Source organism: Aricia agestis, chromosome 6 (assembly GCF_905147365.1).
Source record: "Aricia agestis chromosome 6, ilAriAges1.1, whole genome shotgun sequence".
NCBI lineage: Eukaryota > Metazoa > Arthropoda > Insecta > Lepidoptera > Lycaenidae > Aricia > Aricia agestis.
In genome coordinates this window covers 5257082-5277663 of record NC_056411.1, presented here as the reverse complement: position 1 = coordinate 5277663, position 20582 = coordinate 5257082, and the positions used below count along the sequence as shown (strand labels likewise).

Below are 20582 nucleotides of genomic sequence, written 5' to 3'. Positions count from 1 at the left end.
TAATACTTCTAATATTAAATAAGATGAGTGTACTTACATAAAACTGTTACGCATTATATTATGCTATTTAAAGTAACATTATTTTGTCTTATTATATTACAAATGTACTATCAGAGAAGTTGATTCCTAGGCAGATGGGGGACCTACGTAGTTTTGTCGCGTTATGTCAAACCCAGCCGACAGATCACCATAATTAACATTGAATAATTGGATCCGACCAAATGACGTTAGTCTGTCAACTGCCTAGGAATCAATTTCCTCGATGGTACAATGAACCAAGCAATTAAAATTATTGTGCAACATACAAATAGTTCTTAGAAGGCTTGAAAAGGACGCAAATTATATAATTGTTTAAATGATAGCTATCTTAAATGAATAAGGAAACGGAAATAAATAGGAAAATTATGAAACCATTGTATACTGTACAGGGTTTAAATTACAGTCACATTACCATCAAGATAACGTGAATTACCAGACATTGAATGATATAAATTAAAAAACATTAATTGCAAGTGCCAAGTGGTATTTCAATTGTTTTGAATACATTCGTTAATGTTTGACAGCGTCACACAGCGTTAGAAATCATAAAGTTAATATACCTAGCGGAATAGAGCAACAATCTCGAGCTGTCAAACGAAACCGAAATTGGTTTTCATCTGTATGAAAAATAAAATGTACTGTGTGTGTAATACACTTACACAAGCATGATTGAACATGATTTCTATGAGATTAAATAATTGTCAACGTTCGGCACGTGCCGACTGGACGTCAAAAAAAGAGTGCTGCTGTCATGTATCACACGTCTCTTTTTACCCCGCAGTGTTACTCATAGTGACATCTCGCTTGCTCAGGCCTTTGTTTCTCTATTCCGCTAGGTATATTAACTTTATGGGACTAATACGACGTTTTGTTCCTCGTAATTTGCGAAGGAAAACGTGTTAATTCTGAAACGAGGTTAACTTAAACTTCGTGTGATGTATGTTAGCCTAACATAATTAATTTAGCAAAAAAATTAAACAACACATTACAGTAACAATTTTTTTTAATAAACAATCTTACAATAAATAAATCAACTACAACATGAAGACAGTTGAAAATGACTTAAAATTAGTTAACAATATTTACAAGGCACTTTGAATTTAGAAGATCAGTGGTGACCTTTATGGTGGATGGTCTTGTACACTGGGATCTTGACAGGGTAAGGTTGGGGGACGTGGACCGTCACGGTCTTCTCGACCCTGATAGGTACATGCTTTTCTACCGGGTAAGGGACGTGCTTCACGACTGGGTAGGGGACAACTTTCTCGATCGGAATGGAGATTTCAGTTTCAACTGGAACCGCCACGGGCTTGTGTACTGGCACCTTGACGGGGTAAGGCTGCGGGACCCCAACTAGAATCGGCTTGGGTACGTTCACGTGGATCAACTTGGGAATAGGATACGTCATGTGCTTGTACAACGGCACCTGGACCGGATGCTCCTCATCCACATGCTCGCCAACTGGAAAAGCGTGGACGTTGCCAAAGTCATGCTGGTCACCATACTCGTGGCCGCCATCTTGAAGGATGAATCCTTGGTGACCTTGACCGAAATCATGCTGACCTTGCTGGCCAAAGTCTTGTTGTCCATGACCGAAGTCTTGCTGACCGTGATTGCCCTGGCCTTGCTCCTCGTGACTCGAGTCTCCCGCTCCGCTGACGTCGCCATGTCCATCTCCGTTGAAGTTCTGGGATCCAAAATCATGAGCCGCTTGCAAGTAGGAGTCACCTCCGTAGCTGCCCAAACCGACGCCGCCCAGGAAATGCTGTGGCCCGTGAAAATCTTGACCTCCCTGGGTAAGAGCCAGAGTGTAGTCGTTTCCGTGTCCTCCAGATATTTCAGCGCTTTGGCCGCCAGAGAAATCATGTCCTTGGCCACCAGAGAAATCATGTCCTTGGTCACCCTGGGATGCAGAGAAGCCGTGGTCTTGTCCGGAGAAATCCCCACCCGTGATGGGTGCGGAGTAGTGGTAGCCCCCAGAACTGTCCCCGACACTGTTGCCTGTGTCGTGGCCGGCTTCGATGCCAGCATCACACCTCACCACTGCGACAATTAGTATACATACCTGGAACAAGGGTATACGAAATACGAATGTTAGTTACGTTTAAAGAACTATAATCCGACTATATTATAAATAAATCGTTACTTTAATCTATCGACACCTTATTGCAATCGGACTACAAATCTTAATCTTTAAAATATCAGTAAGAACACGAGCAACAAGCAAGATTCCACAGGTAGATATTCTGTTAATTGGGTATCGACAATAACTTTTAATCATGAGTTGATAGTAAGACCAGAGATAGTCAAAATATGAATGATTTGGTGATTATAAATATTATTGGCTTTATAATAACACGAACGTAAAAATTGTCACGTTATTTACTTCGTATAACTTTGACTAACATTGGCTCTAACTTTTCATGAAAAATAGACTAGTCGATTAAGGGAAGTCGCGGAAAAAAAATCGCAGAATCGTCGCGTCGAAACAAATCAATAACATTTCTCTTACAAGTGACAAAATATTCCAATATAGGCGAAATGAAAATACTTTCTTTCGACGTGCCCGCATGGAAAACATGCGTTGTTTTATTTTACAGAGGCGTATTTATTGAAGCCAAATATTTAAATTATTCCTGTGCTATATTAATTATTATATTTTGTAGTGTTCTTATCTGTACAATAATTACACAATGAATATACAGGGTGCAATAGGTTCAAGTCTCAGTAATAGGGTTCCGTTCTACCCTTTGGATACGGAACCATAAAATGAATTGCCAAAGGTATTGTAAGCGCTAATCTTGAGAACGACTGAACCGATTTCGATAACGTTTTTAGAATATTCCTAGAACGTAGAAATACTTATAGATACCTACTGTAGGTAATTTTTCGTCCCATCTCAAATGTTTTATTTAATTTTTTTATAATTTAACTACGTAAGTAAAATTTAACTAAAATTGACCCAGCCGTTTCAAAGAAGTTTGGAAAAAAATATCGTAACACCAACATTTTAGGATTATCGTAATAAATATTGTAAGCACTGTTAAACTAGGCCTTTACGTCCGTTGTGGATGATTTATACAGTATTTTTCAGAGCGAAGTAACCACTCCTCATATACTGTAGTGCCTGGGACAAGATTTTTAAATCTCCGTATGGTTGCCCAAGCGCATACGGCATTCTCGCATCATAGTCGGCCTAGTCCAAAGGAAAGAACTAGTCAATACGTCAGCGACCAACTATGTGCGGGTTTCCTCACGATGTTTTCCTTCACCGTACGAGCGTCCGTATTATGTACTAGAGATCAGAAAATTTATCATAGGTACACGCCTCCACCCGGGTTCGAACCTGCACCCTCTAGGAGTGCGAACCGAAGGTCTACCAATTAGGCCACGGACGCTCAAGCACTGTTAAGTGATTACAATATTAGTTAACTGTCGGAAACACTTGTAGAAAACATTTAACGCACACAAAAACGAACTTTTATAAGTCAGAAATTAGAAACTAATAGGCACTAACGATAAGAGTTTTCTAGACTTCGATTTAACACAAGTTACCTAAGTGGTTCCTAACTTCTGGATTTACTGAAGACCTAATTGCACCATACACGATGATTGCTAACCTTCTGTTAAAATATCAGGTTCATACACAGGCTCTCCTTTCATAATAATTTAATGAAAACCGACCGAGACAACGTGTGTTTAACGTAGGATTAACTTTAATCCATGTTGACCCACGTGTACCTCAGACAGATAAATTAAGTTATTATTAATAAAACTACTTATTTCGCTATTTGGACTTTCTGTGATTACCACAACGCGTAATCCGCGTTTTCATTAGAGACATACTCGTAACAAGAATTTCGCCATGTGGATGTTTTACTGTAACCGCAATGCATCGTGAGCTATTTTTCCGCTCAATGAGCGTTTTCGATCTTTGAGCCTAACATATACAAAGGCTTGTGTATCACTTTGGTCTGTGTATTACTTCACTATTTTCATGGCAGGTTTTCTGTGAGGCCATTGTTTCGAACCTATTACTACTTTACGGGCACACTCAGCGTAGAGATAGTGTCGTATAACACACTAGGCCGAAAATACGCGGCCGAAGTTCAGCATGATTATGCCAGCAAGGCGCTACGCATATATAACGCGACGTAATTTTGGCGTGTCATCGGTAAATAGTAATTTAATACATTGCAGGCGTAATCATGCCGAACTTCGGGCGCGTTTTTTCGGCCTAGTGTGTTGAAACACTTAAAGTTTTAAGCAGAGTAAAATAACAAACAAAGAATAACAACTTAATAAAAAAAACTCTATGCTAAACAATTTCACAGTTTGTCGGTTATTCTCTTAAAAGGAAAAAGAAACGAACTGAGTAATCGATTTAACGCAGAACAAAGCAAAACAAGTTGACCTACTGACTTAATAACAGAAATGTTGTGGTAGGTAAACTGACGATTAATATCTAATAATAATAAAATTGTAAATGCGATAGTGTGTCTGTTTGTCTGTCTATCTGTTACCTCTTCACGGACAAACCACAGAACCATACAGAACCGATCATGCTTAAATTTGGAATCCGAAAATATAAGCTTAGGTCTCCGTCTTGTATCCCGTGCGATACAAGACGGAGTTACGGACACCAACTAGTATTAAATTATAATTATTGCGACAGTGTGCATGCCTGTCTGATTGTGAAAAAAATCGGATTACTAATCCAGAGAGTTCGATATTCTGGATGTCAGACTAACAACTAAAAATATTTAATTCTAATGAAAGTCAAAAAGAAATAAAACTAATAACTGACCCTAAAACGTTATTCGTGCTCATAAGCTTTAAAGAAACACTCTAATAATCCTATTCGATTTGTTTAAATTTGGGGGGGGGATTAGTATTTTTCCCGGCAAATCTGTCTGGCAACTTAGGAACTTAGTACCCTGCCGGATGTATATGGACTAACTTCACTTAGCCGGTTTTGATACAAACAAGAAGAATGTAAGCGTGACTGAGATAAGAGTTACGTCATTAATCATGATTGTAACATCGCCATAATGGAAACTACTGGAGCGGACACGGAATTTGGTTCTTTTACTCATTGTAATGTGTTACAATAGAGGAGACTTTAAGTTACGTTATAAGTCTAAACGTTATTAGACGTTGCTCGCAATTATGTGAAAAATATGTGAAAAAACTCGTTTAGCGCGCGAGGAGTAAGGACATTTTGTTTCTGTGATAAAAAACTTGAGATGTGTCAAGGGACACCCGAATGGAACGAAGTTATTTCATATGTTCAAAAAACATAATATTAAACACTCAAAAAATTATTAAAAAATGCTATCTACTAATGCCCAGGAGTACTAACAACGCGTCGCTGTACTTTATTCTCAAAAACGTTGACGCACAGGAATACTATCAACGCCCTCTGCCCCTACCATGCAGGTACTAATAAAAAGTGTCGTTACAACTCTTTCAGGATAGCAAGGCGCAACGCGCGATAAAGAACTACGTTCCAAAAAACGTTATATTATTGTACTTTTCCGAGACCCGTATTTAAATTTCATCTAAATCGGTATAGAGGTTTGAGAGGGGGTATAATTTCCTTTTTGTCTGTCATTTGCCTTTGTGAATGATAGACAAACAGGAAATAAGCCAAAATCGTGGTATACTCGAGGAAAACATTAAAATCGGTCGAATATATCTAGAGCTTATTCAAAGCAAAAAATAACTTTATTTTATAACATTAATACTGACTACTAATAGCTTCACTAATAGTAATAAATGAGCACAAATATCGATACACTAAATTGATTCAAAAAGTCCCTAATCCCTATTCTGTAACATAGAAAGTTATAGAAACTTGCTAACGTCAACATTATTTAAATCAATTCATTTTCGATCTAACGTCGATCGCATGCTAACCAGCCGTAAATTGAAATGACAGGATTATAGATTATCTATAAATCTGTCAAGTGTCAAGTATTCAGTGGTCAGTTAAACTTAAAACACAGTACAAATACAACCAGAAGTGTAGGTATCTACATACTAGACTGTCCAAATCAAACGCACACACACGTTACCGTAATTTCAGAGCACTTAATGCTTGATTTAATATTATATTGATGTTTGTATTTATTTGTATATTTTAGATTGTTATTTGCATTTAGAATTATTTCTAGCACTTAAAGTTGCGACTATAAAGTAATACTTTAGACATGAACAAAACTTGTATCTGGGTTTAGCTAGTTTGATTTTAAGGATATATCTGAGTAGAGGAGACTCTACTGTATATTTTGTACATTGTGGTAGAAAGGCCGGTAAAAGGGACTATCACTAATGTGAATCTACCACGTAATCCACTTTCAAATAATACAAATCTAAAGATTAAAACGATTATATACGAAGTAAATAAGTAATAAGTATATTGAGAACATTCTAAAACAGGAACTATTATTTAAAACTATTAGAATATTCTTAGTGCATTATAGAGGATTCCTCTCTCAAAAAGTCTAGACAAAAAATTAAGCTTTGTGAATCAATGAAGTATCTAAAAATAGTAAAGTGATGGGACCGATTGAGACGCAAAAATGAGAGTGTAGTAATCTTATAAAGTCCTTTAAGAAAAATATTTCTTTGTTAAAAGGTTTCGTCCCTTTTACATTTTTTTTAATGGGTGAAACCTGAAAGCTTGTATAGACATAATATAATCTCTGTATCTGCGTTGATTTCTATCGAAATGGAACTTCGTACTTCTTGAATCTTGATCGACGATACAAATTAGCTTTCTAAAAAACTTAAGAATTAAGATTTAACCCTTCGGAGAAAAACTTTTTCAATAACATAGCAAACTAATTTGTACTCTGGGGCTATGTTTTGTATTTATTAGGCGATAATCAAACTTTCCGTACCTAATTTAGTCCAAACTTATAATTAGATTTCACGCGAATCTAAGAAAGTTTTCCTTTTATCCCCAATGGGTGTATTCATTAAGTAATGTCAAAACGAAACTAAAATTATATTTGCTAGGTAGCCTATATTTACATGTATTAATTTTAATTCTTGATTACTAAGTAGGTATACAATATATTGTAGCTAAAGTTGTGTGTTAACACTTTTATTTCACACTAGCTGTTGCCCGCAACTTTGTCCGCGTGAATGTATGTTATTAAAATCGAGATTTACAAAATTGAACACCCATCTACGACTATTTTATTTGAAAATAAAATATAATTATAAAAATTGTAACTGTACTAAGTAAGTATAGCTAAATTAATATTGGAATTTGTTGTGTTAGACTGTTGCCAATAATAATTATGACAAAAACGCTTGAAGGCACGGATTAATTTCCTGCTGTCCACGATCACCGTAGTATGCGATATCAGATTTACACTGTAGGTTATCTAGCATTGTAGTTCTTTCGTCTTGGCAGAAAAAACTCTCCCAGAGAACATGATTCAAACATACTGCCTTCGGTCGTACATATTCTACCATTTCTACCTATGTGCTCGGCCGATGCTAGTAACTTAGATCCGTAAAGTTTGACTTTAAAATTTTCATGGCTGGTAACGAATTGAGATACGCAGGGGTCAATATCCATCCAGTGTTTGGATAAGCGTTTACGAATATTAGGAAAAGTTATAAAGATCGACCTTTGCTAGAATTGGTAATCATTTCACATTATTACGCAATTATTTGAAAACAACAAAGATTAGAACTGAACTCTAGCGGTATTGCGGATATCCTGCGGGCTGCGATAAACACCAAGGCGTTTACTTCCTACACCAAAAATCGGCAGGTAAATACTGCATTTATGCGAATACAAAAAAAAATATCCTAAAAAAAAATTTACGGTTCCCGCGCAAAAAACGAATTTTGTCGCAACGTGGTTGCGGGCGCCATCTATGATCATACGTCAATGTGACAGGTCTAGCCTTCTCCTTAGATTAGGTCAGGGGTTCTCAATCTTTTTCAGCCTGCGGCGCAGTTACACGTTACAATATTTTGTCACGGCGCCCTATTCTACCTGGCTATTAGAAAAAGATACATTAAATAAACACCTTTAATGATTATGTATTATAGTAATTAGGTAAAGCAGGTAAATAGTAATAAACAAATATTGAATCATCTACTTGCTTTACATAATTATTTTTTTTGTTAGCCTATGCTATTCCACTGCTAGGCAAAGGCCTCCCCCAGGGTCTTCCACTTGTCCCGCTCCAGCGCCACCGTTGGATTAATATTATAATTTTATTTTTAAATTATATTTGTGGTTTCGGATAACGATGAAGGATCAAAGATGAGGATCGACTCACGGCGCGCTGCGCCCCCCTTGCCTTTCCGCGGTGATCCAGAGGGCCTAGACAAGTGACAAGCGATTATCGTAAACGCCAACGCCAATGCCACAAAATGTAATGGGATTTTACATTAGTATTCGCTAGCGAAGCAATCACTTATGTCAGATCGCATACATTTTGTTAGCGTTTACGATAATCGCTTGCCACTTGTCTACTAGGGCAGGGCACCGCGGCGCACAGTTCGGGAGCCCCTGGATTAGGTAATAGGTATGCTAACTGCTGTCTGGGCTAATTACACCTGACATGTAACACGCTATTTGAATGCAATTAGAGTCATCAAAACATGTGGTTGCGGTAACCTTTCACTGCGATTAAATTTTGAAAGTAATCTAGTTCGATTATTGCGTAATTGTTATGTATCAAAACAACATTGTCCCTCTTACTTTTGATGATATCAGATGACACCCGCAACTCCGTTGCACCAAAATTCTTCATCGGCAACCGTACATTTTTTCCGGGACAAAAGTATCCTATATGTCTTTTCCGGGACTTGCTCTCTATATTATACGTGGAGAAATAACAGATGGACAGACAGCTAGACACACTTTCAATAATATGACAAACAAAGGAAACAAAACATTTCTCAAATTCAGTAGGTATAATATTTCATGAGGGCTTAGGGAATCGCCTTGCAATTGATTTCGAAGTTGGACCAAAAGTTGGCGCCTGACGTTGGTTTAAGAATGACGAGAATACAAAGCTGTTGACTATCATTCGAAAATAAACGGGACAATATACAATTTGTCGCTAGCTCCAGACGTTCTGAAACATGGTACACAGCCAGACTTATTTTACCTTTAACGTTCTTCTAAAATCACCCATAAGCCGTCCGCAGAAGGGTTATGCTAGAAGCAAATCGTAATGTGGTAGTCAAATGTAATATGAGGTACAATGTTCTCTGTACTTTAAGGACATCCTGACACGTGCAGCATCCGTATGAAAGAGCTGCTCGACTAGGGGTTCTCAAACTTTTTAAGACCCCCAACCGAGAACTCCTATATTTTATGAAACCTCAATATATTTTATGAAAACAAGTAACAACAATCTTAACCCCTCTGTTCGGGTTAAGATTGTTTCTCAGGCCGTTATTCTATTTCCCGTTTATAAAAAGTGAAGCTGATAAAATTGATAGATCAACATGCAGGCTATTCAGTTACTAATAAAAATATTTACACAGCGAATAGATGTGCAAGGTCTGCTTGTATTTTGAATTATTCTACTCTTCGTAAAAAATAATTTGTGGAGGGTTTTGATCCAGAAACAGTCAGAAACATGAATTTTTGCAATGTACACTCATGATGTAAGCATACACTAAAAAAGAGATTTTTCAAAATTCAACCCTTAAGGGGATTAAAACATGGATCACAATATATAATATTATCTCACATGGGTTCACCAATGCCGAAAGAAGAAAAAACTAATATAAGAGATGTTATGAAGAACTTCTACTATCGCATCTTAAACTATTTTTATATAATTGTTTGGCGTACCCCCGAGGTCTACGAAGCCCAGTTTGGGAATCCCTGTTCCAGTTAACGATTGTCTGAGACATCCACAAGATTTGGGGACTGCGAGTCAGCATGATCTCGTTAAAGCGATTTGCTGTTTATTATCTAGATGAATAGCCATTTCGCTGCTCTGTCATTTTAACGTCTTTATCTACCACTTGTGTGGGTTAGAATCATGGTTTAGAATTATAAGTTTATGGTTTAGATCGCGGAAATCTTTTTGATTGTTTGACTAGACTAGAGAAGGCAATATCTACCAATAACGTACAAAAGGTACGCATGATAATGTCTCCGTCCCACTATCTCCTTTAATTTTAATGCCGAGTAATATTTAAATTTGCGCTAGCTACACTGTTTTACTTGAAAAATGGAAAACAACCTAAATTATGCTTAAACTTAGGTCCAGTGGCCTTAATTATGAGGTCGTGGGTTTGATTTTGGGATTAAACTTCCGCGATTTAGAGTAATCATAGACTATTATTATTTTTTTAATGGGCCAAACGTAAGTATCCAAGACGTCGTCTGTCAAGATTGAAATGTCAACTTCACTTCATATTATTCGTTCCTTTCAAGGGTTGGCACTACTAATATATATTATTATGTGGCAAGGGACGCAACATCATCTATTCTTTTATAAACGTAACTAACCTTATCTTTATCATAGAGGAATTAAACTGTCTTTATCTTATTTCTTTACATCTTACAAGATCTTACTTATCTAATACGGTCCACAAGTTTAAAGTAATAACACAAACAACTACAAATAATGTTATAATCAAGTTAGGGACAAGACAGGATATCCGCAGTGGGAGTCCCCATCCCCTGCGGAATGCGTCACAGCATTTTTCAACGTAAAAAAAAAGGCGATCTATACGTCTGATGAGCATGTGAAAAATTCTTGCATTTGTGTGTCTGATACGTTGAAAATTGTTCCGATATAAAACAAAACAACATAACTTTACAATTATAATATAACTACACAGTATCGATAATTTCTAAAACTTCGTCAATTCAAATCTAACATTATATAAAAATTATCGTGTCACAGTTTTTGTGCGCGAACTCGATTTATGAAATTTTGTATGTACATTCTTAAGACCTGAGAATAGGTTTTTATTCTACTTTTAATATTTATACTAGAAATAATTTTAATGGCAAAACAACGTTTGCCGGGTCAGCTAGTTACATATAATAACTATAACCACTAAGGTACGAGAACTAATAAAATATGTTCCAGGCTCCAGCCAACAACGACCATTGTGTTCCACATTGTATTGTGGTGGAATATATTCATTTCTGTAAACACAATGTCGGCCAGCTCCACCATTATCTTACAGGCGACATTTACTTTTCAATTTCATAAATGCAATTCATTTTTAAATGTAAAAGTAACACCGAGTAAGTAAATGAAATTTTACAAAAATACCAGGAGAATAATAATGTTAAGTAAGTATTCGTTTTTCATAAGACTCTCAGCTCTAACTCTACTGAATGTAGAGTTTATCAGCCGCAATATAATTAATTTCTATAATAGGATTTACTTAAAGGTACACAAATTTGTTATTTTTAAATATAATTAATCTAAAAGCGTAAAATACATCTAAACGAAAATGTAGAGTTATACAAAACAAAGTCATAAAAGTCAAATGCAATAATAATTTAAAAAGTAAGTATCTAACTCTTTAGCACTTCAATACTATCATGATTCAGTCTCTATCATAGTTTTGCTGTATTTCAGTGATATTTAATCTCTATAAAAGGGACACATAACATTTTAAAACACAGTAAAGTATTATCACTTACAAATTACAATTGATTGAAACTCTTTTTTTTTTCATTGACACGTTATACATGCATCTAGGTATTTTTAATTTTATTTCAAAATAATAATTAACTTATGTACTTTTAAGTAACTCTGAATGTACTTAGAGTCTGAACATTAAAACTAATGGTAATTGAAAAAGACTGGAGCTTTATCCTTTGTCGTTGCTTCTAATGGGAAAAGTTTTAAGTTGTTTTTGAATTTATTTATTATTGTTAATTAAGTATTAAGTCCTGTACTCCATATTTATTTAGAAAGTATAGGTAACAAAATTATCAATTGCGCTGCCAATTTTCAGCTGTAATAGTACTTAATCTACGCTAATAATTCTGGCGTAAAGGATTGCAGATTTGGCTAAAAACTAAAAATATGTTGTTTTTGAACAAAATTTTGATGACCCTAATTGGTCGCTATTAACCATAGTGTGTATTAACCCGTATATTTTATTTTTCTTGAAGAATACATCGCAATCATGCTTACTGCTTACCCATCATGGGCCAATGTAGATTCTACAAGGCTATAAGAAGGTGTTTACACACATGACGTCATAATTAACCCGCATCAGGAAAGTGATGTTCTATGAATTCTTACAAAATACTCTCTCTTGACTTTATAAAATTTTATCGAGGTGTGTAGATACCGCACTTCCTGGACATCAAGAATTCATTAGCAACCGCCCTGCATATGCCGGAACTAATTTTGCCGGCAAAATGAACACCTCATATGCCATAATGAGACTACTTACTATCTTAGATACTCTACTTTAGTAGGCATCGTAGTTTCTACGTTCTTCCTACGACTTTCAAAAAATGTATTTCATGATACCCATTTTGAATAAAAAGAGATTTTATTTATTTTATTTTTATTTAATTCTTATGATACATGATGGTAGGTACTTTTAGGCTATTACCAAATAAGCGATGCACATAAGATATAATATAGTGATAATTTAAACGAATTTTTGTGTACCCGTTTGGACTCTACAAATACTGTGAGAAATAGTATGTTAATTACGTATATCACAAAGAAAATTGAGTCAGCATTTTACATGGTATCTTATAAGTAATTTGAATCCAAGCTTTGTACAATCTCTACATAATAAACAGCTGTCAAATATTTCGAAAATAATATTATGTATTAAAACAATAACTATATTATAGCCTAATGAGATATCATAATAATATGTGAAAATAGTATCTCAAATAGGAAGTTATTTCTGAGGCAACTGAAAAAAATATTTTTACCCGCAAAATCCCGCAAAACGTATAGTGTGGCATCGCCTTAAGTTCTGGGATGGCCTACAAAACATCTACAAGCACATAAATATTCACGCATTGTTGGAGACGGTCGTTAGAGCCACGGCTCTAATTTAGAGCCAATTGGCCCCACAAAAACTGCATGACTCATTAATTGCGTTACGTCAATAAGAAATAGAGGTATTACCCGTTCTGTAATAAATTTAACTCTAGGGTGAAAAATTCAACTGAAAGCAAGCTTTAAACTAGGCTGAGAGCATGTGCAGTCAAGTTGCATTCTAAAAAAAATTATTTGACTCATTATACAAGGTATCCCAATTCCAAAGCGCAGCACCATGCGTTTTGCTTCCAAAATATTTATTATCAAATTAATTCGACTCTTGTTTCAACAGCAGCAGCTCAACGAATCGCCCCGCTTGAAATGGCGCCAAAGCTCGGTTAAGATAGTTAACTCTTGCAATGAATTTATTAGTGATGATAAAAAATAATTATTATTATTATAATATTATACCGCCCCACTTACATAAAATGGAATAGCGCGAAGCAGGATTCTGGCGCTATCGGTCCGATAACGATCCTTAAAAAGGCCCAATTACACCAATGACTGTTAAAATTAATTTAAAAAGATAAAGTTCGAATTAGTATTTTTCAAAAATTATAATTCAAATGAAAAACGAAAGAGGCAACGTCCTCTTTCGTTTTTCATTTGAATGAAAGAGAATACAATATGTCATTTTAACAAGCTGTTAACACTAATCACAGACGTTGGTGAAATTGGGCCTTAGAAGTATCATAATATTCAGACCCAAAATGTTTTGATCCTAAGAGAGAAAGTTACAATACACGTGCACGCTTCTGATTTCATAAAGTGTAATAAATTTGTGAGTTCCAGTCGCTTACTGCGAACAATGTAGATGAGTTACGTTGGCCTATTCCTCTTATTAACGTTTTTGTTGTTTTTTCGCTGTTTTGGGCCATCGTTAACCGTGACTAAGTAGAAAATATAATATGCCGTGAAATAATGTATGCTGTTCTCGTGGTAACACTTAGTGCGTACATTGACTTAATGGTACTTATCTCGTTTAAAAATTCGTTTATCGCGCAGTAACCGTACATTTTTTCGGAACAAATATCCTATGTCCTTTCCTGGGACTCAAAGTATCTCCATGCCAAATTTCAGCAAAATCGGTTCAGCGGTTTGGACGTGAAGAGGTAACAGACAGACAGATGGACAGACAGACAGACACACTTTAGCATTTATAATATTAGTATGTAAGTATGGATGGATGGATTATTATGTTATCGGTTTTACAGCTGCAGTACAGTAAGTGTTAGTAGGGTGGTATGTTATGTTATGTCAACAGTCAATATAATAGAAGAGAGATTAAAAGTCTTTCAGCTTTTACAAGAGTTAAAAGGAGCAACCGGCGAAATAGTCTTTTATAGGACTATTATAGACTACTTTTCCTTTCTGTTTGGTTATTTTCGAGATTTTCAAAATCTCGAGATACGATACAATTAAGATCCTATGAATTATCCGGGACTTCAAGACTTACTGCAATAAAAATTGTGACAATCTTATCTTTTTTTTTTTTTTTTTTAATCTTTATTTAATGAGCTGACAATCTTATCTTGTTTCGTTCCTCGACACAAAAATCTTGGGACAAGACAGCTAACATTACGAAAATTCCCAGGACTTTAAGACTCGAAAAATCCCAAGACCCAATAAGTAACATCTTATTGCCGCACTCAGAGTGGAATATTGATTACTTAAATGTAATTAGTTCAAAAAATTTTACATAAGCCCTTAGATATATTATCTGTCAAACTCTTCATTAATTCATGAAGCCCTAAGCGGCCGCATCCGGCCGCGATGACAATAGATAAGCTATTGTGTCTCGTTATTCCACGATCGATGGGTTAAATTAAAAGTTAATCATAATTAATTAATGTCTCATAGTCAAAAGTTACTCATAATTAAATAATTAGGTAACCAAGTTTAACTTCATAATATCCATCGTCAAGTGTTCAACCACGACGTCATGTAACCGACTACCGTAACACCTAAATATAACCTAGACTTTTATTTTGCGCTAGCATTGTTACAATAGCTTTTTTGCGCCCGAAACGTGACCAATTTTTAGCTTACCAGAAATCACACTAGAATTCTCCACGTAAAACTAAATCTTCGTAGAATATGATAAAGTTTACTTTAGTTAATATTGTGTAGTGGTAAATGGTGAAGGGGTTAATGGTAGGATATACCATTGATCAGCGTCAGTCTAGGTCAAAATAATATTGTCTGTCTGTCTGTCTGTCTATTTTTACTTTTTACTGAATTATTTTTATAATAATATAGACTCTTAGAAAATTAGAGTTTTTATGGTGGAAAAATATAGGGAGCTAGTTGGTCACAAGTCACATCACAAAAAAGTAAAAACTAAAAAATTATATAGTATTGAAGGTAGTCATCTAACGATTTTGTTTACTGTTAAGTACTAGTAAGGATTTTGCAAAAAGGTATACCTTTTTGCAAAAATCTGTCCTTAGATTATTGTTAAAATTTAATTATGTAGAAATTGAAATAAAAATATATTATTAGAGACAAGTTATTAATAATTATTTCTATGTAGAGCACATCGTTTGCTGACTAAAATATTAATACATTTTTAGCTCCAAAAAGTTGGATTTTCGTCCTTTTTGCGTAAAAGAAATATACTTAAGAGGGCGACTAACCCCAAAAATCAAACATCGTCCTTCTCTCTTCACACTCACGCCCGTCTTTCATATGCTAGGTGAAAAAGAAAGACGCGGATTCATCGCCAAATTAGTTTTTTCTCAATAAGTCGATAAATATACAACATTTTAAAAATCCGCTAGGTCGATCTCTCAATGATAGAATTTTATACAATGTGTTAAAATATTAACTTAGTTCAATGCACGGTTATGGCAATAAATGAAAAATTCGTGAAAATTAGTTGCATCTTTGTGATTTTTTTTTCTATCGAGAAAATTTTAAGATATCGTGTTTTTGCTCAGATCGAATTCTGGGAAATATAATGTAGTATCTAATTTAAAAAAATGAAACAATTTGGGGCTTATTTTCAAGTATAAAAATGAATTATAAAATCGACACTTTAGAGTTAGTCGCCCCCTTAAGTAATTATAAAAATAACACAATAAAATCTCCGTTGTTTACCTATGATTTTATCATATTATTACTTATTTGAGATGATTAATACAATATTATTTGTAAAAGCAGTCTGTCTAAACCCGTAAAAAATTAAAATCTTCATGGTTTTTTTTTAATGGAAGCTCCTGTTCTTTGCTTTATGTGTAAGGATAATTAAAAAAAAACTTACAAATATCTTCATGTTGTTTGCTTGTGATATCCGAGTGCTACGGTCGTAGTGATAGCTTAGAAGAATCGCAGTAACTTTTTATAGAGAGCGGAAGTGATTGTGCAGTAGAGGAACACGAGAAAGGCTTTTTGGTCCGCTCAGAATCTGTTCAATTACCCCTTTTTTTTTCTTTACATGATATAGACTATACAGAATACTTACATAGATACTTTTTGGTAATTAACTTTTTAGACGATTGAATTAATGAGATGACTTTGTTTATTTTTGATTGGCGTCTTTACAAAGAACATAACTTTGTTTCTACGACCATAGATGTATAACAATATACATGCATGGCTTGTCGAAACAAAACTCGTTGTCAAAATAAATTATGAATTCGTATGTCGCGCAGGCACCATACATTTTTTCGGAATGAAAAGACGTACGACGACGTATCCTATGTCCCAAAGTATCTCCATACCAAAATTCAGCACACACACTTTCGCATTTATAATACTACTAGTATAGTCTTTTTACTGGGCGAGATTTCTTCGGCGCCCAGGTTGCTGGTAGTGCTAAAAAAGGCGGTGCCCCTTTTGTTTGCGTTCGACGCCCCAGGGCGTCCAGTCGCCCAGTGTCCTCCCCCCCCCCCCCCCTCAACGCAGGTACTGGTCTTGTATCTTAAGCCAGCGCCAGACATGGGCTTCAAAGTTTGAGCAAACTTTTCACTAATAGGATAGGAAGCAAACGGGTCACCTGATGGAAAGCAACTTGGTTGCCGGCCTTTTAAGAGGGAATAGGGTAATAGGGGAAGGTAGGGAAGGGAAGAGAAGGGAATAGGGAAGGGAATACGGTAGGGGATTGGGCATCCGGTAAACTCACTCACTCGGCGAAACACAGCGCAAGCGCTGTTACACGCCGGTTTTCTGTGAGAACGTGGTATTTCTCCGGTCGAGCCGGCCCATTCGTGCCGAAGCATGGCTCTCCCACAGAGGTTCGATTCCCGCGTTGCAAAAATATTGTGTTTTTTAATGATTGGTTTACTTAGATAATGCGGACTGACCAACAGATTGTTAGACAAGAAAGATGATGCGTCACTCTGCCTAGCTGACCTGAGCCTTTACCCAGGAGCAGGACATTTACTTTGTCGCTTCTTTATAGAATCGCCGACCAAAATGTATGGAATTGACATTAGACGTGTCGAACGTCAACTTCATATTAACGAACGTTTATGTCAAATCCATATATTTGATCGGCGATTCTATAAGGAAGCGATAAAGAAAACGTCTTGGCTAGGGGCTCTGGCTTAATTGGAACCAGCCACCGTCACCAAAACCAGTGTCCCCTACACATTACATTTTGATATTTTTATGCTAAAAATAACTACGCACTTACACTAACAACATGGTGGCCACGGGCATCGCCAAGGGGGCTTATACAGGAGTAACAAAACTAAGAGATATTAATACCTTAGGGTGTGTACTGTGTATGAGTCCACTTAAATAAGCTCACTGTGAAAGTAGCAGCACTGAAATACTTTTTTAAACTTTTGTATGGGAAAATTCCTGACGCCCGGGCGCTCGCCTCGTGGAGTTGAACGAAAAGTTCTTTTATACTTCGCCGAATACATTTTTTTAGTTAATCGACTATTACTTAATAAATAATAACTTATGAAGAGTTATGAAGTCTTTTAAGTTTTAAATTCAGCATATTTCCTCCTGTGAATTTTTTCACATTTCCTGAAGCAACCGAGAGAAAATGATCTATGAATACTCATAATATTTTTACAAAAGCTATACATGGGGTGGACGCGAAAAAAAATCATCCCCGCTTGATGTGTAGGGAACGTTCAAGGTACCATAAAAAGAAATATTTTTTAAGATTACCATCTTTGTTGGCATCACTAATATGTGCATTTATGCCAAATTGCAGCTTTATTATAATAGGTCCTATAGTCTCTGAACAAAACCGCGGACAGAGAGACAGACAGACAGACGGACAGACGGGCAGACGAGCAGACGGACAGACGAACAGCCGGATAGACAGACCGAAAGTATAAGGGTTCCTTGTTGACTATGGAACCCGAAAAATGAAGTAATTTTATATATTGTTATTGGTATTAGAACCGTTCTTATTACGATCGCGCTTTACGCTCTCGACAGGACTGTATGAATGCCTGTCATATTTTTTATCCTCTATAATACCATTCACCCCCTCCCCCCCTAACCTAACCTAGTACAACTCCCCCCTTAATCATAAGCTGACGATGCCTTTGATGATGGCAATCATAGGTTTTGTCAATCTTTGATGTAACACATAGACATGGCGGGACAATAAACGTGTTACCTAAGTGGACTCACCAGTTACCACCATCTATCGGCATCCACCATCTCACAGCATTGATGGAATAATTGTAACCTGCATGATTGTCACCCACTGCAGGAGGACCTTCGAAGACTTGAGGCATACTGTAATATCTACAAACTCGACCTAAACGTAACAAAATGTTGTTCAATGACTTTCAGCCGATCTTCTAAAGCCATTGATAATTCATACTTACTAAAAAACCAATACTTAAAAAAGGTTAATGAGGTACGGGATTTGGGCATAATTCACGACTCATTGCTAACATATAACGAACACTTTCACCACATAATCACCAGAGCTAATAGATCCCTCGGCTTTATTATGAGAATGAGCTCCCAATTCCAAAGTATAAAAACAACAAAAATTCTCTACTATTCGTTCGTTCGCAGTGTTCTAGAGTATGTTTCTGAAATTTGGAATCCCCAATATAGCATCCACATTAATCGGTTGGAGTCAATCCAAAGACGGTTCACGAGATTTCTGCAATTTAAATGCAACACATTCGATCATAATTATGAGTCCAGGTGCAGGCGATACCACCTCCTGCCTTTACACCTAAGACGTCAAATAATGGACATCTCAATGCTGCTCAAAATCGCGCAACATAAAATAGACTCCCCTTTCTAAAATTAACATCAAAGTTCCCAATCGATCTTCCAGAATGTCCTCTTATAATCCCCTTCACATCCCTTTTTCCCACACAAACTATAGAAAAAATTCCTTCTTTATAAGATCTTGTAACAGCTTTAACGATTTGCACAAACGTTTTGACTTAGACATATTTAACTCAACGGTTACCGGCACAAAAAGACTTGTATCTAAGCATTGGTTTGACGGTGTTCTCTGACTGTCGTTTAATATTAATTACTGATCTTTGATTAGTTAAATATTTCAAAATTAATAATAATTATAAATGTCTGTACTTATCCTTTAATAAGCTATAATTTTTCTATAAGTGAGTTTATGTAAATTTTTGTAAGCTTTCGTAATTAATTAGTTTCTAAATGTGTCTAGATTTTATACAGCCTTCTATAAATTGAAAAACACTGTATGTTTTCCAAATAAATAATAATAATAATAATAATAATAATAATAATACGACCTTAATTTTTTTGCGCCGAGAAAATGCTTTGCGGGGGACGGGGGTCCTATCCTCAAGTATGTGGGACTCTACTACGTCCGAAGATGGTGGTGGACGAAGCCTCTACCCGCTAAAAACTCGGCGGTACTCCACTATGCGCCTTGGGCGCGCCTACACCACGAGGAATAACACGACCTGCAAATCTTCAAGAAGACTCGTACTCTTAACAGGTCGGCGCCTGCAACTCTTTTTGTCGCGAGTGTCCATGGGCGACGGTAGTAGTGCTTTTCATCAGGTGACCAGTTTGCTCGTTAGCCCTCAGATTTTATAATAATCATGGTGATTTTCGTAAATTTTGGTATTTGAGGTTTGAAATAAGTATAATATTATTATGTATTTGTTGCAGGTTTTTCTAGTACTTACTTACAAAATGTAGTTGTTTTATAAAGATAGGCACTGTCACCTGTTATAGCCTCAGTGGCGGCCTTACCCATTGCGAGGCCCTGGGCGGAAAGTATTTGCGAGGCCCTTTGTCTTACGAAAAAATATCTTGCAAGAGCGAGGCCCCGTGCGATTCCTCGATGATTCGTGTTTAGTCCGTTTAAATTTGCTTAGATGCAGCTTCCGTTAAACTGATCTCTACGTGGTTGGCATAAAGGTCCTATCAGAGGCAGAATAACCCTGAATGCTCTGTAGGTTTTGCCTGTGATTTGTGGTGCAGTTGAGGTAACTGCAAACAACGTAAATTAGAAAGTGCTAGCTTGTTACATACCTATGTACCTACTAATTACGTGTAGCCTGTAGGTACATAAGCTCT

At 36.1% G+C, this 20582-nt stretch overlaps 2 protein-coding genes across 2 annotated transcripts in view; both read right to left on the bottom strand.

The window, feature by feature from the left end:
- LOC121727921 (myb protein) overlaps positions 1-20582 on the bottom strand; it is a 525795-nt gene that overhangs the window by 137463 nt on the left and 367750 nt on the right. The window lies entirely within an intron of this gene.
- Positions 1061-18784, bottom strand: LOC121728086. The gene is made up of 2 exons (XM_042116192.1): positions 18713-18784; positions 1061-2104 (listed from the first exon to the last, which is right to left on the bottom strand). The coding sequence occupies exons 1-2, from the start codon at positions 18782-18784 to the stop codon at positions 1148-1150; spliced, it is 1029 nt and encodes a 342-aa protein (XP_041972126.1). The 3' UTR covers positions 1061-1147.

What these genes read in the sequence shown, in the direction of transcription:
- LOC121728086 (XM_042116192.1), bottom strand. Translation starts at nt 18,784, where the DNA reads ATGCCTCAAGTCTTCGAAGGTCCTCCTGCAGTGGGTGACAATCATGCA. An exon ending in ACAATTATTCCATCAATGCT is followed by an intron (nt 2,105 to 18,712) that starts GTGAGATGGTGG and finishes CCCTTGTTCCAG; the next exon opens with GTATGTATACTAATTGTCGC.